This window comes from Oryzias latipes, chromosome 15 (genome assembly GCF_002234675.1).
Source record: "Oryzias latipes chromosome 15, ASM223467v1".
Lineage (NCBI taxonomy): Eukaryota > Metazoa > Chordata > Actinopteri > Beloniformes > Adrianichthyidae > Oryzias > Oryzias latipes.
In genome coordinates, this window is record NC_019873.2 from 23,774,292 (window position 1) to 23,800,089 (window position 25,798).

The 25,798-nt window shown below is 36.2% G+C and overlaps 2 protein-coding genes and 1 long non-coding RNA gene across 3 annotated transcripts; 1 reads left to right on the forward strand and 2 right to left on the reverse strand.

Annotated features, from left to right (window-relative positions):
• The first annotated feature begins 581 nt into the window (after positions 1 to 581).
• On the forward strand, positions 582 to 25,798 carry rassf4 (Ras association domain family member 4). Its single transcript, XM_023963745.1, has 11 exons — positions 582 to 702; positions 9,953 to 10,021; positions 10,141 to 10,216; positions 18,572 to 18,678; positions 20,004 to 20,074; positions 21,851 to 22,020; positions 22,383 to 22,484; positions 23,157 to 23,208; positions 23,295 to 23,416; positions 24,672 to 24,769; positions 25,426 to 25,798. Exons 2-11 carry the CDS (start codon positions 9,969 to 9,971, stop codon positions 25,493 to 25,495), a joined length of 921 nt encoding a protein of 306 aa, XP_023819513.1. The 5' UTR covers positions 582 to 702; positions 9,953 to 9,968; the 3' UTR covers positions 25,496 to 25,798.
• Positions 6,115 to 8,187, reverse strand: LOC101168980 (C-X-C motif chemokine 2). Its single transcript, XM_004077168.4, has 4 exons — positions 7,616 to 8,187; positions 7,364 to 7,493; positions 7,192 to 7,272; positions 6,115 to 6,705 (listed from the first exon to the last, which is right to left on the reverse strand). The coding sequence occupies exons 1-4, from the start codon at positions 7,680 to 7,682 to the stop codon at positions 6,573 to 6,575; spliced, it is 411 nt and encodes a 136-aa protein (XP_004077216.1). The 5' UTR covers positions 7,683 to 8,187; the 3' UTR covers positions 6,115 to 6,572.
• Positions 16,047 to 17,315, reverse strand: LOC110016535. Its single transcript, XR_002291861.2, has 2 exons — positions 16,925 to 17,315; positions 16,047 to 16,656 (listed from the first exon to the last, which is right to left on the reverse strand). It is a non-coding gene; the product is annotated as an uncharacterized LOC110016535 (long non-coding RNA).

Below are 25,798 nucleotides of genomic sequence, written 5' to 3' on the forward strand. Positions count from 1 at the left end.
CTAGATGAGCCAGGCTTAAAAACAGGATGGATGAAAAACACATTTTTCAGGCTGCAGGAACTTTTCATTTTTTAACAACTTAAAGACAGAATAGTGACTGTCAGATTCCTTATAGAAAAAAGATTACATTTTACAATAAGATTGAATAATGCCAAACGCATAAATTAAATTAATTGTGATAAAACTGCAAAGATTTTTCAAACTTTTCTGTTACAAATAGTTATTATGGTGATGTTAAATACAGTTTAAGGCAGGGGCCTGAAACCAGAGGCTCTGAAGCCACATGTGACTCTTTTTTAACCTCCCATCCTTAGAAAAACTAAGATGATAGTAATTTTAAAAAGTCCAGAATACTTTTTTGTTTTGTTTTAATTATTTTGTTATGTATATATAAATATATATGTTGAGTTTTTGTCGGACAAAAATCCTCCAGATCGTCTCTTTTAAGTGTTAAAAGGTTGCAGATTCCTGGTTTGGGTTAGCCAACTCTGCAGTCCACTGAGGAAAAAAAAAAAAGACAGAGCAAACCCCGCCCACGCAGAGCGCTGATTGGTTCGCTGTCGTCAACAAGCGTTTTAATTGGCTACATAGCCTGTCAGGGTTGCATACCACGCTGCCAAGACAGCATGACCGCTGATATCGATAAGCGGGGCACACAGCCTCAACATATACGGAAGGAGACGGGCACGCACTTTTGTTATGGTAAGAGACAAACTGATTCACTTAATTTAAGAAGAACCAAACAAAGAACGAAGGAATTCATGCCACTTATGAGCGAAAAAAGTGGCATCGCTCTGATAAAAAGCTTGGAATAAGGTCATTCTTTTGCTGTAATTGTGAAATCGCTAAACTAGTATGGCTAAAATAAATGTGATATCCTACAATAATTCATTATAGATTTGAAAGCAAAATGATTTAAAAGCATTTGTTATATTGTTGTGATCTATCATATGGACGCAGCTGGGACTGTGGGAAAAGCGATATTCATTGGCTTTAAATAACGGAATGATGAAACCAATTAAGCTGCTGGATCTGCAAAGGCGGTTATCTGACCTTTGATTTAAACACAAAGGGACCTAAAAATCACCTCATAAATGGGAGGAGAGAAATACCACATTAATCTGTAGTTCAGAAATGTGCATTAGATGTATAATTCATTAAAATTGTGCTAGACTGGACCCCTTTAAGTTATGAAAAAGAAATGTCCTCCACTACACATGAATATGCATGAGAAGATACTGACCATCTTTCCTATTTTGTCACTGGTGGATGGCAAAGGAGCAGAGGTAGTAATAAGAGAGGAGACACTGATATATATAATTAACATGTCGTTTGGGATTGTTCTTAAGATTAGTTTATTAACCTATTTTTTTAAGATAACAGGAAGAAAAGTAATGCGTCAGACATCTTCAAGATTTTTTTTCCTTCATCTTTTGTACCAATTTTGTTTGACTGAGATCATTTCCCAGTCAGACTTTAGTAGACATTCCATTTCCTGATTTAAGAAAAAAAAAATTGTGGTGACTGCACATGCAAGCAGTTTTTCTTCCCTTTCATCTCCAGTTTCAACTTCAGTTTTCTTTCTCGTTAAAAACATCTTTTCGTAAAGCATTTTCAATATAATACTGTTCTAAATTATATAACACTTGATCTGCCAGAGGAACTTTCATTAGCCATTCAAATATATATTTTATTTATTCAAAATGATGTGCTGCACTGTGCCAACCTTTGGAATGACCATCCTGTTTCAAATCCAAACTGAGGTGCCTCTGTGTGCCTTGGTTCCATGTTCTCACCTGCCGTTTTGCCTTCTTTTCATTGTCTCAAGAAATTACTGACAGCAAGTTTACCAACCTCACTCAGCTGCAGCTGGTGTTTAAAGACTAACCAGTGCTTAATGTCATATTATAGACCCGCTCCATTCATCTTTTCATCTATTGTAAAAGTATTCCCAGTAGTCTTTTAATTATGACTATTCTATGTTTAACCTAAATCAAAAAACCTGTTTCATTTTGTAGGACATATCTGCAGAGTAGCAGGAGTCCATCAAAAAGTCGCCTCTGAGTTGTGGGCACGACTGTTGTCGTGGAGTAAGCCCGTCCCCGCTTCCCATCATCCATCAGTTTACTCGTTCTCCCACTAGCCTACTGCCCTCACACCCCGGTCCTAACATTAGCGGTGCAACAAAAAATTCCAAGCAGTATTAGAGCTATTCAGCTGTACAAAGGCCGGGTCAGACAAAAAAAACAAAGGCGTACATGAATTTATTTGTCTGCAAGTGGATGCACCGGAATGGAGAGGAGCACGCCAATTGTAGCACCTACCTCACAGGTACATGCTTTTTCCAACGTCATTTTTCACCTGCTCCTGATTGCCAATGATTTAAATGAAAGAAAATACTCTAAAATTCCATTTTGAGCTTAAAGGGCCTATTTCATACAGAATTAACTTTTTTTTTTTTTTTTACCAAAGCAGTATTTTCTTCCATTCACGCATTTCTAAGCATTCCTCTAAAAACCTGCACTCTGAGCACCAGCCCCTCTTAATCAACGACAGGAATAAGTGAGAACAGCCCATTCCAAGAAGAATCTGCACTGCCAGCACCGCTGCCAGGCTAACACACTTTCTCCACGGAGCTAGCGGCGATCAGCTAAAACACTTTCCTTTCATATGCACAATATGCACATCCATATTTGCAAAAGTTTGGATGTTGTTTTTTTGTAAGCGAAACATGAACTGAGAACTCATATTTCATAATAAAAAATTTAGTGTACCAAAGGTAATATATTATATGGATAAAGTTTAATGTGAAAGGCTTTAAAAAAGCATGGTATAGCCCCTTTAATTTTCTTTATATATGACCTAATTCACAAGAAAAATGCCACAATGTTAAAAACACCAAAAGCATGATTTTCGTTGGAGGGACACAAAGTTCATTTCATAGAACTTTCACCTCTTATCGCTCTTTTTGACCAGATGATGAGGCAAAAGTTAGAAAAAAAAGTCCAAAAGTGGTGTCCTAGGTTGCTTTTATTGAAGAAATATTCACCATTCACTCCGATCAATAAATGCGTATCAACAAACTATTTTTTTTATTAATAATACAATTATTTATAAACACATGTTCATTCTATATAGAGTAAGCAAGACAGAAGACAGATAACAAACTATTTTAAATGAAAGTTAACATTCGATTTGATGGTAATATTTGATAGATACTACTGGCAAGTCCATCATAGAGTCATTGGAAGGACATAGATCTTTTCTACTGTCTTGCTGTTGTGATAACGTTTGTGTGTTTCGTACTTTGGACACTAGAGGGCACCATCGTGCCATCAACATCATCTGATAAACTCAAACGTCTGCATTTATTAAATCATCGTTGCTTTTATATTTTTTAAGTATATTAAAATGACAAATATATATGTACATAAAATGCATTCAAACTTGTTACAAATTTATTTTCCCATAAATTAAGCATTTAACAAAAACGTAGTCATAAAAGTTGACCTCACATATGTTTTCAGCTTCACATGGCACAACATGCTCACCTGAAATGGTTGATGTTGGCATTTTGCTGCTGTGGTGTAAGGTCCTGCATGTGCAAGCAAGCAAGCCGTCATGTTTACTATTTCTTTGGGATGGGTGCTGTTTCCCTCCAAAGAAGGTAGAGATGCAGAGGTGAGGTAAAAACTTTAAAGGCTGTTTCTTTTTTTCCTTTTTTTTTAAAACCCTTATCAACAGTGTTACTGTTACCTAACTTTTTTGCTTTATTTCACAGTTGGCTCGATCTCAGCAGGGCTGTGAGAAACCCATGCCATGTGACATGTTTGGTTTTAGCAGCTCAACCCGAGCAAAAAGGGTTGCTACTTGTCAGCACAGGAAATTGTGGCTCGCGCTCTTTTCCATTTAATCCGATTTAAAAATCCTGTGTTTACACTGAAGACCTTTTTCAATATGTCTATAATTTATATCCTTAATGCAAAAAGTCAGTCTTGGTAGTTGGTTAATATTTGAGTTTGGCCTATTTTAAAAAGAATAAAGGGGTTCTTTATAAGTTAAGAGGCAGTTTTGTTTGTTCATGCTTATACTTGTTCCCCCTGCAGTGTCAAGCTTTCACTATTTAAGGTTTTGTTAAAGAATCTTTTTTGGGATGTGTTGAGTCTTTGGTGCTGCTAATACCTCCAGATTTGTCACCATGGCATTATGGAACATGTAAGGAAAAGTTGGGGAGTCTAAAATAACTTTTACTGTAGGTTTTTTAATACTTGTTTTTTCCAATCCCAGATACTTTGAATGCAAAGTCAAACTTCACAGAAGAGATCCTGAAAGACGCATTGGGCACAGAAGCAGCTGCCTGAAAGTCGGTTATTTCAAGGAGAACAAAGTGGGGGCCATTTCCTGTCAAAGCTTTAGGTATTGTTGCCGAATATAGTTAAAGAAGACAGCTGAAAACAGGATGGCAATGATTTCCCACAGTATTGTAAACTGATATGAAGAGTTTTGGACCAAGTCTGTCTATTGGGAGTGATGGGAACAAGAAATAGTGTTTTTGCTGTTTACCACTCGTTTGTGCATTTTCTGACAGTTTCTTTGTTAAAATAAAATAAAAGCTAAAATTCAATCAGAAAATGTCGAAATATTTAGGGGACAAAATTATTACCAACATTCGTTTTTCATTCTGGCCAGTAATTTAAGGTTTATCTTCTAGACCCACTTTGATGAAAACTGTGTTTTAAATGTTTTTAACATGTTTTTTCAGCGTTATTCAGATGATGAAGAACATATATACAGAAAATGAAGCTTAAAATTGCATTTTTGAGTATTTTTTTCTTTTAAATCATGGTTAAGTAGGAGCAGGAGAAAATGCAGTTTGAAAATATTAAATTTGTGACGTTGAAAATATGCTGGGTGGGCCACAAGCTCCCTGTGCCATTTGTTCTGATGCAGACAACTAGATCCATGTACATGGAGAGAGTGTAAACAAAGGGATGATGGGAAAAGGGGACAGGCTTACTCTGCGCCAACACACTTAGAGGCGAATTTCTGATGAACTCCTACCCCTATGCATGAAACTATATGTCCTAGGAAACGACACAGGTTTTTGGATTTTGGCTAAAAAATCTGTAGATTAATAGATGATCAGACTTGAAAACTGGTATGAAGAGCTTTTAACCAAGTGTTTTTTCTTTTAACCAATTGTCTGATTCTTCCTTGATGAGGAAAAATAAAATTCAATATTAAAATGTAGAAAGTATTAAGGGGACAGAATTATTACCAATATCTATTTTTTTCATTTTGGCCAGTAATGTAAAAAAAAAATTTAACAGCTTAGGACAGAGTTTCGTCAAAGCCTAATTCCTGGTCAATATTTGACTTTCACATAGCTGCTTGATAACATAACAGTCATTAAAACCCTTTATATTACTTTGCCCAAAAACAAAGGACAAAGGAAACCAGACAAAGGGATCCTTGTGTAACTTTCCCTCACTTTCTCTTTCACTGAGGTGTGCTGTCCGGCCTCAGAAAAGGGATCACATAACAGTTTGTTTTGTTGTTGTTTTTTTTCTACAAGACCTGTTTTTATAATTTAATATTACAGAGCAGGCTGGCACATGCTTTTCCTATCCAAATATCATGACCATCATCAGCACGGGTGAAAGGCAAAGACAGATGTGTTTTGCTTTTATTCACCATGTGTGGGAATGAGTGGTGTGCACGAATGGCTTCGACTGAGTCTATCCTGTCACATGGTTTACAGTAAATCTCAGCTTCTGTAAATCCTATGAGGCAAACCTGAAAGTATTTTGTGTTTTGATCTTCAAACTGACTTAAGACATAGTTTTTTTATGTTCATCATTGCTGAAGGAATCCTCCTGTTTCTATGGTGTGTGATTTAGAAAATAAGCACACATTTTCTTCTTTTCAAGCTTTGAAGCATTGTTTGCACAGAAAATCTTTGTTTATTTTCTCTTTCTCTTACTCACATCCTGTTGTTTATTAACTAAAACACAGTTTAATGTTTTAGTGACCTCACATATCCTGCCAAAAAATACAAGATTCTATTCCTAATCTGCCTTTATGTGAACACAAAAGGAACAAAAAAATCACATGACCGTTATAGTTAAATATTTATTTATAAAAACATCTATAAAGTTCCCATCATTTATACATATACAAATATATATATTCATTAAAATCATAGCAAACAAAAATTTGCTATTTCTAGCTGCACATTCACTACAGGTAAGAAATGCATAACAAATATATTAAAAAAGTGGTTATAAATCCAAACCTGTCACCTTAATTAAAAAGCCTCCTGGGCTTTCTTTTTGAACAATGCTCACATCAGTTGTTTATAAAGGAAAATAAAAAATATATATATACACATACGCTGCCTTCAAAAAAGCTTTATAGCTGAAACAGAAACTGAAGGAAGCATGCTGTCTGAGGTGCGCTACAGCATATGGAAGTTACTGCAAAAATGCAGCTCCAGCAAGGATCAGTCAAAAAAAAACAACAAAAGACACTCTCCAATGGAATAACTTTACACTATTTTCCAATCTGCATGACTATTGTGAGGCTGAGGAGGAGATGTTAGTCCCAAGGGCTTGTCCCCTCTGTCTTTGCCGCTGCTGCCGACCTCCTTTCCTCACCCTCCTCCTCTTCAAACAACGCTTTTTGTCCAGGCCCAACCTCTCAGATCTAGAAAACACATAAGGAAACACAACACTTTCATTTTATGTCAGAAATAAAAGCAGCCAATTTAGATAGAATTCACTTTTTTTTCCCTCCAAACTAAATTTTTGATGTTTGAGCTCGGCCACTGCAGCATTAATGGAAGAATCAGATTACAGTTTGTGCTGTTAACACGGTTCAAGGTTTCTGCTTTTTATCACTAATTGACATTCTTTATACCGAGAACCAAAAGTTCAGAACGAGATCTATAAACTTTACAAGTGGGTGTGTTGATTGCACAAGAACTGGACTGGTGAGAACTTGGATCTTTTTGTTTGCAGGTTACTTGAAACAAGAGCTGTACTGCAGTTTGGGCACTTACTGCTGCTGCTTACTGTCTTCAGGCAAACCTCGTGTCTCAAATGATCCATGATTCTGCTTGTCTTGTGAAACTCTTAAGGTTTTTTTTGTTTTTTTTTAGCAACTCCAACAGTTCTATCGAGACAGACTTACCTATCCCAGCAGCGGATCAGCTGTTTGGCCATAGGTTGCTCTGGATTCAAACACACTCTCGCATTGTTCATCATTGTCACTCTGTCAAGCAAACGTCAAACCACATGTTTATTGCAACTCCTGTTCGTACGCGTGGTGAAGTCCTTGTGTGTGTGAAACATTTGGTACTCACATGACTGTGATGGTGTTACAGCTGGCACTTCTTGGGAGAACCAAGAGCTCTTTTAGTCGCCCCCTGACACCGGGTATTGTCTGAGGGCACAAACATCTCCCTGGGACATAAACGCCGTCCGTTTCCCTCACTATACAGAGAAGTAAAGCGAAGCAGGATTAACTGAGAATCTTTGCACTCTCAGACAGTTTTAACCAAAAGAAAGAAGGTCTTTCTTTTTTAACAACGGGTTATTAATAAACAGGTTCTTACCGGCTTGCAGCAGACACAACAAGCTCAGGAGGGCGAGCTGGCAGATGAGCTGTGGATTAAGCTTCATGCTGAACTGGATTGGAGACAAGCTAAACACTTGACTGCCTGAGAGCTACATTCAAAGAGTGAAAGCACCTCGAAGTCATTGCTTTATATCTATGCTCCTCCCACCAGAGCTGGGGTTTCCAAACCAGAAATTCCCCCAATAGACCCTCGTTTCCAAATGGAATTTCAGGAAAAAGGAATCAGGATGCAGGGACCCTATTCTTTAAGATGGATGAGAAAGAGCTGGACATATTCAAGGATTTTTCTACTTTTCTCTGTTGAGTGAAATTAGGCAGTAAATAAAAGATGATTCAATTTGTTTTGTGCAATGATTTACATGAATTTGCCTCTCTCTGTGTTGCAACAGCACGATTTCACTATCTGTTTGGTGCCAACATGTGATTTCTTCCTGTAGTTCTTAACCCTTTCACTTATGTCTGAATGAGTCATCTAGATAAAGCTTCTTTCAAAGGAACAGTCCAGTCATAAATTGACCTAAAAGGTAAACGGAAGAGAATATGACACAAATGCTCACAGTTTCCGCTGTTAGATCAAAAGTTTTATGTTTTTCTTCCTTTTTTAAGCTCATTTAAAAATATTATCAATAAAAATATTATTAAGGGATTTTATAACATTTAAATGTTAAATACAATGAAAATAATTTTAATTTTTTATATAAAATTTAGTTTAAAAAAAAAAGAAATTGAAAAAGAGATTTTATCTCAAGGCACTTCTTGGTAAGAAGAAAGGTTAAACAAATATTTAGATCAGGGATTGCCGATATATCGGTACCAGTATCGGTATTGGCCGATATTTGCATAATTCGAGTTTATCGTATCGGTCCGATATTTAAAAAATCCACAGATATTCTTCTGACTGTTTTCAGAAACCACTTATTTTTGAAATGTATACTTGATCCTAAAAGATAGGAAAGCTTATGATATTTTATAATACTGACAGCAACATGGCACCCAGTACCCATCCCAAGTAAAAACTAAGTAGTGCATGTCTCATAACAACAAAACAAGACAAACTGGGGAGACCACCTGGGAAACGTGGGGGGAGAAACTAACATTTAACAAAGACTACAGACAAGACTTAACACAAAACTTAGTCTCTCTGTGGAAAGGAAAAAAACAAAACAAAAGTAGGACAAAATTACAACAAAATGAATAAAAACTAACAGAAACAAAGCAAATTAACATTAAACTAGTCCGTGGTTACTCCCCCTGGAGGCTTCTGTGAATGCCAACTGCCCAATTGCCTGACTGGAACATTTAAAGGCTGTGAATACTTGATTTAGTCTTTTGAGGAGGCGGTATTTCACCTTGACATTAGTGCCTCCAGCCATTTAAACCACAAGAAGAAGAAGACTACCTCTATTGGCCATGTTGTTGGTGTGGCAGAGTTACCCCCACTGCCTGAGACGCGCTGCTCCGTGGCTGCTCTCGGAGTGTATCACAGAGGGCCCGCCCTCACTACCTTCCTCATGTACTGTGTGTCGTGTGAATATGTGATTCTGTGTTTAAACGCTGTAGTTTTTTTCTTGTATCTACACATTGTAACAAACAGTGTTGAGATACGACTTTTTTTTTGTCACCAATGACCCAGACCCTCCCCCATTTGTAACCCATCTGCACCCATCCTAGTAAGGCAGCGCATTTATTGCTGCAGCCTCAGTCAACTCTGAACTGTATATGTGTATTTGTTGTATGTCTGATCTTGTTCGGGTTGTACTGGAAAGTAATTTCTGTATGTCAGTGTAAAAGCTGTGCATATGACAATAAAACTGATTCTTCTTCTGATTCTGAGAGTATGCCGCCATGACTATAGAGATACGCGTTGTTCCTAATAGATCCCTGGCAATAGGGAGCTTATGGTTTATAGTTATGTCCAATATATGATAAATGGTCTGAATGCTTTCAGATATATTTATATGAAAGTTTTAAAGTGATACTTGTTCCTATGAGATCCTTTGCTGTATGTTAAAAAGGTCAAGTACAATGTGTTTACCCATTAAAAGAAAGGTTGTGCATTTCTAATAAAGAAACAAAAAAGAAATACAAACATTTTTGTTACTGTAGACATTTAAGTATCGGTATCAGCAAATGCCGGCTGTTGGCCACAATTGCAGTGGAAATATTGGTTATCGATGTCGGCTAGAAAAAATGATATCGACCCATCCCTAATTTAGATTACACAAAATCTTTTTTTAAATTATTTATTTTTTTACCAAAAATATAAGTTAATCAATCTAACATTAATTTTTTAATAATCTCATTTTTGCAACAGTTTGGTCCTAGTCAGAATGGATGAGCATCAGATCTACATGAAGCTCAGTGAGGAAAAGCACATACCAAAGTAAGTTCTTATTTCAGGCTCTGCACTTGGATTGCAAACAATTTATATGTGTCACATTTCACCAACCCTTGTATTGTCCCTTTGTGAGAAGTAATCTACTCTTTTGTGCTTTCTTACAGGTCTGACATCCTGTCTTTGCTCAGGACCTACAACTGTTACCACGAAGGGAAAAACTTCCAGCTGAGGACTCGTGAGGTTAAACTCATCCGAATTAAAACTTCCTTACAGGGACTTATTATAAAACTGCTGTGCTGTATGGGTGTAACGATTAACAATCATAATTTGTGGTTGCGGATAGTAGATATTGGTTTATTTCGAGCGATCCGATTCACTGACCTAAAATCGATCCAAGACACCTTTAGCCAAAAATGCAACCAGTCAGAGATAAATACCTGGGTACTGTACAGGGCAGGGGAAGTTTTCCATATTCCGCGAGTTTCTTGCAAGATAATCAAGTGTACATCAAATATGCGTACAAACAAACAAATAAACAAGAATTAATGGCAAATCTATTCACATTTTAGTTTCCTTAAGTTCAGCCCGCTGCTGTTTTTCTACATCCAAATAATCCTAATTGAACATTATTAGAACATTCTACCACACTGTATGGTGACACGTCTTTGCAAAATTCAGTGTTTCCACACATTGGTTTGTAATGATGGAAATTACATGTGTATTGTCCACTGTGATGCATTTGGTCGTTGTTACGTTACAGTGAAATAAACCTACCATGCTTCAATCCAAATGGTATTTTCCAATATCAATTATAATTGATTAATTTCATTTTGAAACCATTTTTATATGGTTTATGTTGAATCGATTTTAATTCGATTAACAACTTCCCTCAGACATATTAATCTGGTTGGATAGAAGGAATATTAATTGATTCTTTCATTCATCAATTGTTACAGCCCTACTGACAAAGTGACTCAGGAATAAACATCTGTAACCAGGCACTTTGATTGTTTTGGACAAATAGTTACAGCACAACAGCTGCGACCAGACTGGAGCCGTTCTCAGCCCAAACCTGCAAAGTTGGCTGGTTTTCCAAAGTGGCTTGTAGCTGGTAAACCACAAAAAATCCCATTTCCCTCAAAATGTCATGTGGATGATTTCAGAGGAGAAAACCTTCCATTTCAGTCCCAAAACATTCCCAGTGTAAACCTTTTCTTGCATATGTTAAGCTTTTTTCAAGAGTTTGTGCATTTTGTTTGATATTTATACAAAGACTTTTACGGTTGGGATTTTCCCTTTGTGTTCACCAGATGGGCTTTGAGTGAAGGAGAAATTCTGTGTACGTTTGTGTGTTTTAGGGCAGCACAGAGTGGTCAAGATGTGTCCCTGGTAGTATCTCATAAGTCATACCTTACTCACTACTTTTCTTATTTTGTGGAAATTCCCCAGGATGTCAGGCTTTGGGTACAGACCTTGTAGAAACTGGCAACAGCACTAAATTTATCTGATATTAGCCTTCAGGGCACAAGTGCTGATTTTTCTCCTGATTGTCTTGAGTTTTCAGAAACGAGAAGTGAAAGTGAATTGTGGGCACTCTTTTGTAAAATGATTACATAGTGGTTTTTTGTTAAGTTTTGAAGTGCCACTCCAATCACCTTTTGATCTATTTTCTAAGCATTCCCAGTGGTATTTAGTTTTGATTTTTCAGTTTTTAGGCAAAATGTAAAAAACTGTTGTTCTCTAGGACATCGTTTCTGCAGAGTGGCAGGAGATCAACTCGCCTCCGACTTGTAGGTGAGACTATTGGCCCGGAGTGAACCTGCCTTCATCCTCCCTTTGTTTACACTACCCACTAGCTTACAGCCCCTCAAACCCTGACCTTAACAGTGCAACAAAACTAGATAGCAATATCAGAGTTATCCAGTTTTGAGCCAGACGCTCACTCGGATGAGGAAAACGAAAACTTACCATTGGATGCACTGGATTTTACATAATGCTTTGTCCAACATTGTTTTGGCTGCTCCTGATTCCCAACGATTTGAAATGCAGTTTTATTCTTAATTTTCTCTATTTATGTCCTTCATCATGAGAAAAATGCTCTGAGAACATGTTGAAAACATAAAAAAACAAAACATTTCCATTGAGTTGGCCTTTAGTTAACATCTTATAGCAAACTATAGCAAAAATAAATCCAAAAATATTTTACTGAAAGCTTCATAAGCACTTGATTTTCTATAAGTGCTAACCACAGAAAGATTTTATGAATTATTCTCTAAAATAATCCTTTTATTGTGTTAGTAACAAAAAAAATTTCTGGATGAAAAAATATCTTGATAGGCTGACTGATAACATCACACTTGCTGTTTCTTTAGAATTCCAAAAGTGTGACAGATGTACCTACAAAACCAGACATGCTCTTAGAGCATTTTGTGCATGTAGAAGTCTTACATTTTCAAAAGAAGCATTTTTTACCTTTTTAGGGCAAAAATGTTTTGCAGCCTTCCTATTTGGACATTTCACTCACTTCTATTGATTTGTTCTACCTTACACAAACTCTAAGCCTTGACAATTGCTAGTTAATGTTTAACCCTAATTTAAACGTTCCCTATTGTAAACCTGGATCCCAAAAGATGCAGAAACAGAAACACCACATATTGTGTGGTCCCGCTGAAGCATCTCAGAGGCCACGGTTGACCTACTTTTGAGATATCGTTAGAATCACTACAGTCCATTTCTATGTAAAAAAAAAATAAATAAAAGCAGGATAAACTTAACCCAAAGCAACCCTAAAAGATGTGTGATTTGAGTTATAGAATGCATGCATTGTGTGAAGCATCATCTACAGTTTACACATTTGTGGGATTTTATTCTTGCAAAAATGTGTCAACCACACCTGTTGAAAAACAAGCAAACAAACCCAAATACAGTACATGTCTCAGCATCAGAACAGAGTTTTTGGCTCCAGTAGAGATTTGTGGCTCCAGTGGGGGGGTCAATCAGACAAGGAAAGGTCTGAGCCAGGTGATAGCGTCACAGCAGTGAGTGTGAGCTTTTTTGTATTTGTCGCTTTATAAGCATTATATGTGGCCAGACATGTGATAATCCTGATGAGAGGAAATCCAACTGCTAAACTCCTTTGTTGGGTTTAGGGCAGAGCTGGGAATCAGAAATGATTGGAATTGTTTGATATCGTCAGCATTGAGTCTGTCAAATATCATTAAATAGGATTAGCTATGTAAACATTTGTGTCTCTTATACTTTTTTTTCTGTTTTGAGAGTATTTTATAAACAATTTATCATGATATATTAAAAAAAACAGATAGTGAGTCATTCAGGAAAATATAACTCTCATATCTCTTCAGATGATTATCTAAACTAGCGCCGCTAGTTTTTTTTCCCTCAAATTTAAAACTAATAATTTTGACTTTTTATCGTTGTGAATTCGATTTACCCAAAAATTGTGACTTAAGAGTTTATTTTTTCATAGATTTACAGATCAAGACTCAAATATGAACAAATCTCACTTTCTAAACAATACTCATTTTCAGGTTTTTTTACGATGTTTTTGTACAAATAATGATCTCTCTGAACATCCTCTGTTGAAAGTCCAGCTTATTTTGCCAAGGATTTACTTTTTAATGTAGATATGAGCAGCAAACAGAGCAGCAGTGACATTTTTGGGGTTGGATGCCAGCCCCAAACCAATGTTTGGGAACTCCTTTCGGAAATTTCTGGAAATTATTTTGACCGTGGGAATCGGTTTGGAAGTAACAATGACTTGCACAATCGTTTGCAGACATACTTGGATGAGACTAGTCTCCTGCAAACAGGTTCTGTGAGGGGGGGAAAAAGAGACGGTTGACACTGTAGAATTTATTTAAACAATTAGCTCATAACTGAGCTGTTCAGTTGGGAGTCAGACGATGTTTTCCATATAGAAGAAGGCATAGCATGTCAGATCATCTGTCTCTCTGAGGAAAATACCCTTTTAAAATAGAAAACAAGCTAAAACAAGTATGACTGCATAGCACAGCTGTAATTAACAAATATCTTTGGATACTGTGGTCACATGTTAATCAGCTTAGAAAGCTAAAGTAGAAGGTTTTTTTATACATTATTACCTAAAATGTGTTGTAAAATTATTTCTTATGTTAGAATTTAAACATTTAACAACACAAAAAAGGCTCAGTGTAATTGTGTTACATTATAATTGGTAAACTTTTCACTAATCAGGTCTGCAAATCAGCTGTTTTTTGTGCTATATCAAATTGCTATGAAATTATAATGTCAGTAATAAGATGGATTACCTTAAGTCCTTGGATAAACACGTTTTAGAGGAATCTGGAAGAACTAAATGCCCATTCTTTTAAATTAGCACTGAAGGAGTGCATGCTGCCAGGTTTTATTTAACTGTGCATGCATGTATTTTCTGTAAACTGTTTTTGTTACAGAGGTATTAAACATCTTCTCTGTCAATCTAAAATTTGTTATTCTATAATGTTTCTAAATATTGTTAGTAGTAGTTAAAAGAGGTCTGGTTGATCTGACTCAGAGTTGGGTTTAGTGAAATGCCGGAGAAGCTCTCTGTGTTTGTTCTGACTTGCCTTCATTGTGGGAGTAATGAGGTTAAATGTTGTGTGTTCAACTTACTGCGCAATGCATTCATTGTAGTGGAAAGCTCTGGTGTTGTTTGTTTTAGTTCATACCTTAACCACTAGGTGGTAGCAGAGGGCTACAATTAAGCGGGTAAGATCTAGTGGGATCTGCAGCCAATTCAAATCTGTTAAACAAACAAACAAAAATATCAATTAATACATTCATGCTCAAATATAGGCAAAAAAAGTTTAGATATTTAAAAGAAAAGTTAAAATCTAAATTTATTCTTTTAATTATTTTTTATACATGTTTACCAACATAAAATCACTACAATCACACAATTTTTATATTAAATATGCCAAATAAATAAAACAAAACTCTTCCTGACATATTTGATTGACGTTTACATTCCCTAAGCTCAGATTTTTGCAGAACTATCATACTATCTAAAGCATTCGTAAATGATAGATAATTTGGACCAGGGCTTGCTCCACCCTCGCCTAAACTGTAACTGGTATAGGCTCCAGCAACCCTATGACCCAGAGAGACCAACCGTGTATAGAAAATGAACGGATGGGTGAATTGATGGAGAGATCATTTGGTTTTACTTTGGTGGGCCAGTGAGTCATCGTCCATTTTACCACATAGTTACCACATTTCACCAACAGAGGGAAATGTTTGTCAAAACAGAAAATGATTCTTTTAACCCTTGTGCTATCTTAGATGACCCCACCCTTACATTGACGTGTTCTCCCTACCATGATAAAGGTGGAAAGATTTCATGTAATCCATGGACACCAGTGATGTTCAAACATCATAGAAGAAAAAAGGTTCAGCGCACTGTCTAGTGGGTCTAGATGACCCAACTCCCAATGTTAAAGTGCCTACTAGGATAGCACAAGGGTTAAGTTGTTGCCTTTTCATTTGTTTACTTAAAGACATTCCATTGGATTTTGGGAGTTTAGAAAAAAAAAAGTTTTATATTTAAGAATACTTTTTTCTAAACATGCTTTAGTTGTATTATTATTCATGGTTTTATTTAAAGAAAATGTGTTTTTTTATGGAAAAAATGATATTTGCTTTACACAAGAGTCTAATAAACTTGTGTAGATCACATATTTTTTAACTTGATTTAATTTATACACATATGTTCTATTAGATTTAAAGCCTAAATTATCAGGTTTGATTATTTAGACCTTTTTCTTTGGCTTTCCCTTTAATAGAGTTACATCTATGTTAGCTCAGTATCTTTAGAGCTGCTTCAATCAAATCTGCTTATTTTCTATTATCATGTTTAAAACCATAAGATCAGGATTCCAAATGTGTGTCAGACTTTTCCATGCCTCCAGTTATGTTTTAGGTTAGTTATTTTGATTTATTATTTATTTATTTATTTAAACTTTGTTTTAGTCTTATTCTTAGAATTTTCTAAAATTTGAAAAAGTATTATATGAAAAAAACAGGAATCAAAAAATATTTTCTTATTTGCATTTTATTAGAAACATGATGCTTCACAGCTTAACAAAATAATCTCTATAAACATGTAAACATGTAGACCTGAGTTCGAATAGGACAGGAATAAATGTGGATTTTCACCACACGCCGTTCACATTGTTGTGAGGTTAATCCAGCAGTAGATGTTTTTCCAACACAATACCCACGAGGCTTTTCAGCCAGCAGTCTCTGTCTAATCCAGCATTTGGCCAAAGAGCCAGTCAACAGGGTCTTTGCCCTTACAGTCTTGTTCTCTCCTCATCGGGAGGGAAAAATCCTCAGTCCTGCTCAGACTTTGACTGCATGTTCTTGAAGTCCTTTGTGTGAGAGGGGACACGCGGGAAATGGAGGAAGGCAACTTCATCTGAGGCTTGGAGAACTGCCGCAGCCTTGGCGACCGCTGTAACCTGACAGGGCCGCAGCTGAAGACCCCCACAGGACGTGCCAGAGCCTGGATGCTTGTCATGTAGTCGTTCAGGGAGTGGGCACCTTGTGAAGACTGGGAGGAGGAGGGATGGGCCGGCAAGTCCTCCAGGGCTTCAGTTATTGTGGGTAAAAGCGGCAAGGACAGCAGTCGTCTGCGCTTCATTCTGTAGCAAATTAAAAACAGTAGTTAGCATAAAAATCCTATGTGGTGACTTTAACTGCCATTTTCCAAACTGTCACTGTGCTGCTAAAAGTGGCATTTTTCTATTGTTTTACAATCAGTTTTTTAACAAAACAATAGAAAAGTTTTTTAATTTAGGAATTGGTTTTCACTTTTTAATTTAAAATGCACATTTGGCTTTCAATAAACAAAACATTCACTGCATTAAATCATTACAAATAATGAAACAGCAAGAAAAGAATAATGCTCACCTTCAGTGGCTGTTGGTCTGTAACTCGGAGATAAAGAGAGGGATGTCTGGTCTCTGCAGTTAAGTGCGTGAACTGGAGCGTGGAGCCAGGCTTTAAAGAGGCAGGCTTCGGCGCAGCGATTAACCACGCAGTCTAAAATTAGCTCTGCTGACCTTACTTGCATTTGTTTGAATCAGCGTGAGCGTGCATGTGAGGGTGTGTTCGTGCCTGTCCAGGAAACTCGGGGTAAGGTACGAGGTCCCGTACCGCAGCTGTGCTGAATGTTTACATTTCAGAAACAATGAAGCCCTGTGAGAAACACCGAAGACCCTTTCTGTTTCTTTTTCTTGATTTTCTTACTTTAAACACTCCAGTTTGCTCCTTTCAAGACTTTAAAACATCAAGTTTAAACTACATCCTATTTTCTAAAGCTTGTAAAGTTTTATAATAAGAAAGCATCAAATAGAATTTATCAGTGACAACATTAAATTATTCATGAATTAATCACACAATCCAAAAAAATTGTAGAAATTGTTTACTTTATACACTGCAAAAACAGGACCCTTAAAATAGGCTAAAAAAATTCTTAGTCCAGTGACAGATTTTATTTAAATAAACAATCATAAAATCTGCCATTGGGGTAAGAAAGAGTCTTATCAGGTATTCTTATCTTAGGAAAAAGATTCTAGTCCACTAAACATGCTTTCTCATTAAAAACTCAAAATTTATTTTACTATCTTGCAAACAGAAAATAAGATAGTTTATTGAAACAAGTCTTTTCTATTTCTTAAAATTCAGTTTTTGCAGTTAGTTTGGAAAATTCAATAAGAATTTTGGACACATCAACATAGCTTTTGTAAATTAATTATTATAATAGAAAAGATTATAAGTGTATTTATTTTGTAAAAAAAAAATAATAATAAAAACGCTCCAGAAATTTCTATAAGCCTTTAGTATCTTGATCATCTAATGACTGAATATGGCTCATTTTACCGTTTAAAAATCCCGGAGGATGACCTAATTTATGAGATTTAAAAATATCTTCTGTGCTTTGATGTTGAGATCTCTGTTAAGAATCTATTTGATTTCCATTTTCAGACTTTCTTCTGAACGATGCGAGTTGTTTTATGCAGCAATGGAATTTGTTGTGGCAGTGATGCAAACACCCCTGACAGTTCAGTCTCTGTGGCAGTTACAACATAGATGCGGTCTGTTAGTTTTTTCTTTTACCAATTTAGATGCACAACAAATGATTTTTAGAAAACAGCTGATCTCAAGTGAAATTTCTAGAATTTACTTTTTAATTGTTTATTTTGGGTTTACATATCGTGTTTGTTTTAAATGTAAACCTAAGTTTTTGCAGTTCTTTTTCCCATCATGTACAACATTGAGCTTTTATTTTTGATTTAAAGACTTTTTGTGATTTTAACCCCCTCCTCCTGAGTCTACGTGACCCCCAGCAGTCCCCTCTGGTTTTCCTGCAGACATGACTTCATTGTTGCGTTGTGGAAAAAGGGAGTTTCAAACCGAGCAGGGAGAGGTTCGGCATGTGCGACCGGCCCTGCACGTACACTTGCAACTGAGCTGTTGTGGCATCTGTCCAGCAGGATTTCCTCTATGAAAACGGCTGCTGATAATCATTGTTTTGTGTTTTTTCTGTACTCGCAGGAGGGAGGAGAGCTCATCCTCGAAGGGCTCTTGAACATTTATTGGGGTCTATATCGGCCCATTCGCCTTCAAATGTTTGATGACAATGAAAGATTCTGTCTCAACAGGTAGGACGACCTGATCCAAGTAGATATTCAGTTAATTCAGGTTTATTTCGATAGCCCATTATTACAACACAGTTGTCTCAACGGATTGCACTATTTATACAAAATATAAAATAAGTTATAATAGACAATAGCTGATTGCTAAACTAAATTAAACAGACTAAACTAAAGTGGGCATCCCTGCCCTTAGACCCGCCGTCTTAGTTAGGAAAATTCCAGAAAAAAACTGATTCCAGGAACAACAAAAAAAGACGAAGAAACCTCAGAGATGTTCAAATGAAGGAGGAATCCTCTCCCAGGAGAGACAGGACTGTTAAAGAAGAATTAGCTTATCTAACTCTACAACTACATGTTTGAATAGTGTTGTACAGTATATGGCCTTCTATAGACCTGTATTGGGTCAAATCAACACAATGAAGTTTTACTAAATGAATGTGAATTTTAGAAGTGACAAACACTTGATAAATGATTTAAGCAGAGAAAGGAGATAATAAATAGGATTTTAAGGAATTCACTTCATATTTAGACATTTTTATGAAGCACTGTTTTCAATGTGTCAGTTTAGAAATAAACTGAAAAGAAATTTCAATAATTTCTTTAATCTCCCAGGCAAACAATGACACCTTTTTTGATTCCAGACTAATGAATGAATGTTATTTTCATTCCTTTAGTACTTTAAAGTGCCTCACAATGAAAAAAAGAGGGGGGGGGGGGGGGATCCAGAAAATTAAAAAAAAACAACATAAAAGTACAAAAAGTCTTAAAATATGCAAAGGAAAAATACAATTACATGTAAATAAAAGGACACCTACTACAAAGTCATTCTAAAAGAGCTTGTCCTAAGTTGATATCAACCCCAAGCCTGGAGGGAAATTATTACAAAACAAACTAAGATGGTTTTCCTTCCATAGCAGAATATATATATTTAAAAAATGTGTTTCTGAAAACCAAACAACTATACATATGTATACTGGCAATATGGGGGTCATTTGGAGGTTTCTCCATAAAGATTTTGTAATAGGGTGTGGGTGAATGGCTTGAAGGCAGAACAGTTGTCTCAGAGCTGAAAGGGTTTATGGTTTGAGTCTCTGTGGCATGTGACGTGTCTCTGATAATCAGGACATCTTAAGTGGCCTGCCGGGGATTAAATTAGCCAACCAAGCATCTCTTAATAACGTGAGTGTATGTGTGTGGATTTGTGTAGAATGGATAAAGAAAAATACCAAAGTACTCTTTCCAGGCAAACATTTAAAACATAACTTTTTTCCTTTTTATATTTGAGAATAAGCAACATCCTCCCCTTTGTCTGTCTGCTTTGGTAATGTCAGATCAAGTGCGGCACCGAGGTCATCCTTTGAGTCCAACAACAACTCCCAGATCAGGAGAACTGCACCTGCTGGTAAACTCAAACACCTACAGCTATTCTTACACTCCTGCATACCTGCCAGATTAATGAGGATTACTCAATGAAGAGATTACCACCGTGATTCATTCAGCATATGAAGCAGAAGACCAGCCTCACGTGAGGAAGTATTTTGAAGCAGATCAAATCAGGTGACCAGCTCTGTAAACAAAAACCCATTTAGTCATCGATGTAGCACTTTTTATTTATGGACTTTTATGGAATATGTGGGTGGTTGTAATCTGTCTTCTACTAGCACACTTTCTTTTGTTCACTCTAATAGTAATATTTAGGTGGTTAGTTTTATTTCAGAACAAGTTCCTATGTTTTTTATTTTATAATAAATAATAACATTATAATTTGGATTTGGATCAGGAGAAGAAGAAAGAAACCAGAACTACAGTAATTAAAAAAGAAGACCAAGAACAGAAATATATATCTACACAGTGATATATCAAATTTAGGATAAGTAGTCATGAATTGATTGAAAAATATATACACATTAGGCCTGCACAATGTACAGCAGATTTATCGTTATCGCGACATCAAGCTGTGCAATATGCATACCGCAAAAGACGGCGAAAATCGCAATAAATGGTTACCTTGACCCTTGTGCTATCCTAGGCACTTTAACATTGGGAGTTGGGTCATCTAGACCCACTAGACAGTGCACTGAACCCTTTTTCTTCAATGATTTGTGATCTTCACTGGTGTCCATGGATTACATGAAATCTTTCCACCTTTATCCACCTTTGTCATGGTAGGGAGAACATGTCAAAGTAAGGGGGGGGGCATCTAAGATAGCACAAGGGTTAAATGTGCTAAAACAAACTCATGGCAGCTTGAAATATTGAATAAATGAAATAAATCCCTTTATGCATTTAACCAATCGGAAGGACCCATTTACGCTGTTGATCAATCAAATGAGCCCTTTTATGTTTGATGTTTGCCTCCTATGTCGACAAAGGTCATTTGGAGTATAATTTTTATACTGTTGCATTGAAATGGAAATGATGTTTTTGGTTGGTTTGATATTTGTTTATATACCGCAAATTATATCGTTATCGCAATATTAATCACCAATATCGCATATCGCGAGTTTTCCTCATATCGTGCAGCCCTAATACACATACATCCACATACACGTGTAAATAATTCAATTATAGTTACTCTCAATCATAAAAAGGTAAGAACACATTTTAGATAGGGTCCTTTGTTTTAATCTGTACGTATTAATAAAATCAGAGTACATATTCATTACATATGTCTCCTAAGCTCTTCAGTCTGGTCCAGTAGCAGCTTTTGCTCATGCTTCATGACTGTGATTACAAAGTCATAAATTACTGCAATTTAATAACAGTTTCATCCAGTAACTAAGGTAAAGTAATCAATTACTCTTTAAAAGTAATTTAAAGATGCTTTTTTTAAGTCTTCGTTGTCACTTGTCTCTTGGATTTTCTTCAGGGCCATGATATTTTTTGCTGTAATTTTGCATCACCAGTAAATTAAGTTTTAAGACCTTGCTAATAGCAAAGTGTAACCGGCGTTGAACCAGAACCGGCACCCCACATTACAACACATTGTCAGAATGTAAAAAATGTAAATATCATGGTTATATTGGTCGTGTTTGGCTACACACCTATATCTTAGAAGTGATTCTAGTATTTTTGCTCCATCCTGTCAAGTTAATAGATGGACCTCAATGATACAGCTTACAGGGGAGTTGTGAGTGATATGACCCTTTAATGAGTGAACGGTGTGTTGTTGTTGAAGGTGATGAGGAGGGTGTTCAGGAGGAAGAAGACTGCCCTCAGCTGCTGAGGACCCGGAGCGATGCTTCCTTCATGCGTGTTCAGAGGAGGTCAAACACACACACTGCTGGAGACCTGCAGCGCTTACGCACTCACAGGTTCTCAATCAACGGCCACTTCTATAACCACAAGGTACAGTGAACAGAACACTCCTGCAGGCGGATACATTAATGCATCCTTCTGCTGACAAATCTCCAGGTGCAGAGAGGCATTGATTTCCTTCTTCTCACAATGGCCTGTTGTCGTCTGATTTCATTAGCCAGCCACAGATAGCAAGGTTACACTGTGTGCCTCCATTGGTTTTTTTTCTCCCCCTGCTGGATACAGCATGTTTAAATGTTTATGTTGAACAGATTCCAACTTACAACACGTTTCCTGGCCAACATGTCCGATGTGATTAGTCTATGAAAACTGTACAAACTGTACAAATACACTCTGAACTCTGTAAAGACTTTAGTATTTACACTTTCTCCCTTTTTTTCTTTCATTCCCAGACATCTGTATTCACTCCAGCCTTCGGTTCAGTCACTAATGTTCGAGTAAACAGCTCCATGACGACCAGACATGTCTTAAACCTTCTGCTTCATAAGTTTAGGGTAAGTAGAACATTGTTGGCCAAATGACATCAACAAAATCCCTCAATGCAAAGACATATTAAAGATCACAACAACAATGAAAAACGAAAACCAAGTAATACATTTTAAAAATCAAAACAAAATTTTAGAAACCAAACCGTAAAAAAAAAAACATTTGAGAAAGCAAAAGTAATTGCCAGAAATCAAAATGTTAAAAAGAATAAACAACATAAGAAACCGAAAAAGGTAGGTACGGTACTTTGAGACCTCGACTTTTGAAGAAGAGGGAAAGCAGAAGGATGTTTTACCTGAACTGGGGTGAAGAGTTCTTTGGAAAATTACCGAACTTCTGCAGCAGCTGTGGCCAAAAGCCAAAGGAAATATCATCTATTGGAAGATTTTGCCATGCCAAATAACTTATGGTTGAAAATGTAAACAAAGGCATCATCCAATCAGTGATGAACATTGATGTCCCATAATACCTACATTTTCCAGTTTCTCATTTTGTTCCATTTTCTTAACAATTCATTTTCAGCTCTGGAATTTACTTTTGTTTTGATTTATAAAATGTAATGTTGCTTTTTTAATTGTTGTTGTGATCTTTTATGTTTGGGTTTCGTGATTTGTTGATGTTATTTGCACTTCAAGGCCACCGTAGAAGTTCAAACTTAAAACATTTGTTCTTGTTTCAAGGTGGAGAACAAGTGTGAAGAGTTTGTTTTGTATATGGTGCACGAGTCAGGTGGTAAGTCTCAATTGTGTTGTAACTCTGGAACTATGTTTGTCTTTTTTTGCATGCATGCCAGCATTGATTTAGTCTGTAACTTGCAGAGAGAATTCGACTGAGGGATGATGAACGTCCACTGGTGACTCGAGTGCTTCACGGACCGTGTGAGAAAATCTCAAAGATCTTCATCAAGGAGGCTGACCTGGGAGAGGAAGTCACGTATGATGTGAGTCTGGGTGCTGTGTCGAAATTTTAGCTTACTTTTTTGCTGTTACTGTTTTTCTTTTAAATTATGTATTAGGTTCTAACAATTATGCATCACTGGAGTAAACATATTCATAAGGTACAGACACCTTGCACCTCACAGAATCAACTTTCTGCTAAAAAAGTTCTCAGAGGTGCTTCAGACGTGGTACAGTGCTTTGAAAGTAAGAAATGATGTGGTTTTCTAAGTAAATGTTATTTTTTAAAAGCAGAATACTGGGCCTTGATCTGTGGAGTGCTGTCAATTCTGTTTGGTAATATAGATAAATAAAGTACATTTGCAAATCTAAAAAAAGAAAAACTTTTTTCTTACTTTGTTTTCTCACATAAAGACAGTCTTTTGTTTGAAATAATCAACAATCCATCACAACTATCAACTGATGCACAATGAGCCAAAGAGAGACAGTTGACTTAAATTTAGCTGGATACAAAAAGATATCCTGTTTGTGGACAGATGCAACAATAGCCTGAAATGACTAAATGTGTTGTTGTGACTGCGCTGTGTTATAAATATAGCAGAATTGATGCAAGACAATATGGAGGTCAAGGATGTATTTGGGAACTGCAGCAATAAAAGTGAAGAAAAACTTTAAAGCTAAATATTTGTTATTGTTTGCCTTTTGCTGTTTCAATGACACTTGTGCTTCTTAGTCAAAACCAAAAACTTTTTTCGTTTTATAGGACATAGTTTCTGCAGGGTTCCTCTGAAATTCACAGCTGAGTTGTGCAGTGGAGTGAACCTGCCTTCATTTTCCATCAACCCTGTGTTTACAATCTCTCATGCTAGCTAACAGCCCCTCAAATTCCCAACATTACATTAGCGGTACAACAAAAATATTGAGCAATATCAGAGCTATTCAGCTGTACAGTTTTGAGCCAGATGCCAGCTTGGACGAGTAAAACAAAGACGTTCCTGGATCTATTTGTCTGCAAGTGGATAGATCTGAAGGGAGCCGATAGTAGTTTGTATGTAACGGCCACAAGCAATTTCAAATGGCATTTTTTCCATCTGCTTCCTGATTCACATTGATTTGAATAAAGTCATGCAATTCTAATCTTAACTTTTTGTAAATGTGTCTATCATGAGAAAAATGCTTCAAGAACATGTTAAAAACAATATTTTCATTAGAGTGAGTCTTTAAAAAAACAGCAGTTGTTCAAGCAGTTTGGATACATAGAGATTCAAATTCCTGTCTGACTGTTTTTGTCGTTCTTAGGTGGCACAGTACATAAAGTTTGAGATCCCTGTGCTAGACAGCTTTGTGGAGAAACTTAAAGAAGAGGAAGAGCGTGAAATCACCAAACTGACTAAAAAGTAAGATAAGTCTTTACTTCTGCTTTATTTCATCACAAGAAACTGGGATGTTTACTTTTGTCAGATTTTCAAAATAAAATCAATCTGCTGACCCTCAGTGGTCACAGTTTGTTTTTTTCTTAGCAATTATTGTAAATTCATGAGCTCACTGACACTGTGCCCCTTAAGATTAATGATACACTCTTAGTACTTTTACTGACGTTAAGAAATTTGACCTACAATAGTATATCAATGCTTTTACTTTGAAAACTTAATCTATTCTAGCCTAGTGTTATTTTTTGGCTTTATGTTTGATATGTTTGTACTTAATTATATTAAAAAAGTGACAAATAAGTATCCTATGAGGGGCGAAAGTCATTCTTTCAATATAAAATACAGTAAAACAATAACCATTCATAGGAACGATGAGAGACTATCACAGAATACACAAGTACATTTGCTAGCAAAGAACAACTTCACACCTTAAGGCTCTGCACTGTAAAATAACAACAATAACACAACTGTTGTGGGTGTAATTAAGTTCTTTGGTTGTTCATGTGGGAACCCAGTGAACTATTTGTGTTTCCTTAGGCCTTTAAAATACAGACATTGAAGTTTTTTGTGGTGTTTTTTTCTTATTTTTTTTAAACTTATTTTTTTTTTGCTCACTTTTGCAGGTACAGTGCCCTGAAGTCTATGATTGTACATCAGCTTGAAGGCAAAGCTGTAACCAGTGACAGAGTTTAAGTCTTTCTGTTTTTAAGGGATTATAACGGTGTGTGAGTGAGTGTCAGAGGTGGTGTAAAGCTAACATTCAAGCTTACAGTTTCCAAGGATACAGACCTGTAGCAGATGTAACAATGTGCCTCTACTTCCAGAACTAGTTTCTGTATTTCTCTATTTTATAAGAACTTTGCTTGTTTTTTTCTTACATAATTAATATAATCATATTGTATTGTCACGTTTTGTATGAAAACTGCACATATTAATATTTAAATTAAATGTCTTTTATGAAATTCTTTTGTACGTGAAATAAAAACATAACTTTAT

Bases quoted from the DNA above. Each gene is read 5' to 3' on its own strand.
- LOC101168980 (XM_004077168.4), bottom strand. From the start codon at position 7,682: ATGAAGCTTAATCCACAGCTCATCTGCCAGCTCGCCCTCCTGAGCTTG. The intron at 7,494-7,615 runs GTAAGAACCTGT...TTCTCTGTATAG, and splicing joins GTTGTGTCTGCTGCAAGCCG to TGAGGGAAACGGACGGCGTT. The intron at 7,273-7,363 runs GTGAGTACCAAA...TTTGCTTGACAG, and splicing joins TGTAACACCATCACAGTCAT to AGTGACAATGATGAACAATG.
- rassf4 (XM_023963745.1), top strand. From the start codon at position 9,969: ATGGATGAGCATCAGATCTACATGAAGCTCAGTGAGGAAAAGCACATA. The intron at 20,075-21,850 runs GTAAACTCAAAC...TTGTTGTTGAAG, and splicing joins CAGGAGAACTGCACCTGCTG to GTGATGAGGAGGGTGTTCAG. The intron at 24,770-25,425 runs GTAAGATAAGTC...TCACTTTTGCAG, and splicing joins ATCACCAAACTGACTAAAAA to GTACAGTGCCCTGAAGTCTA.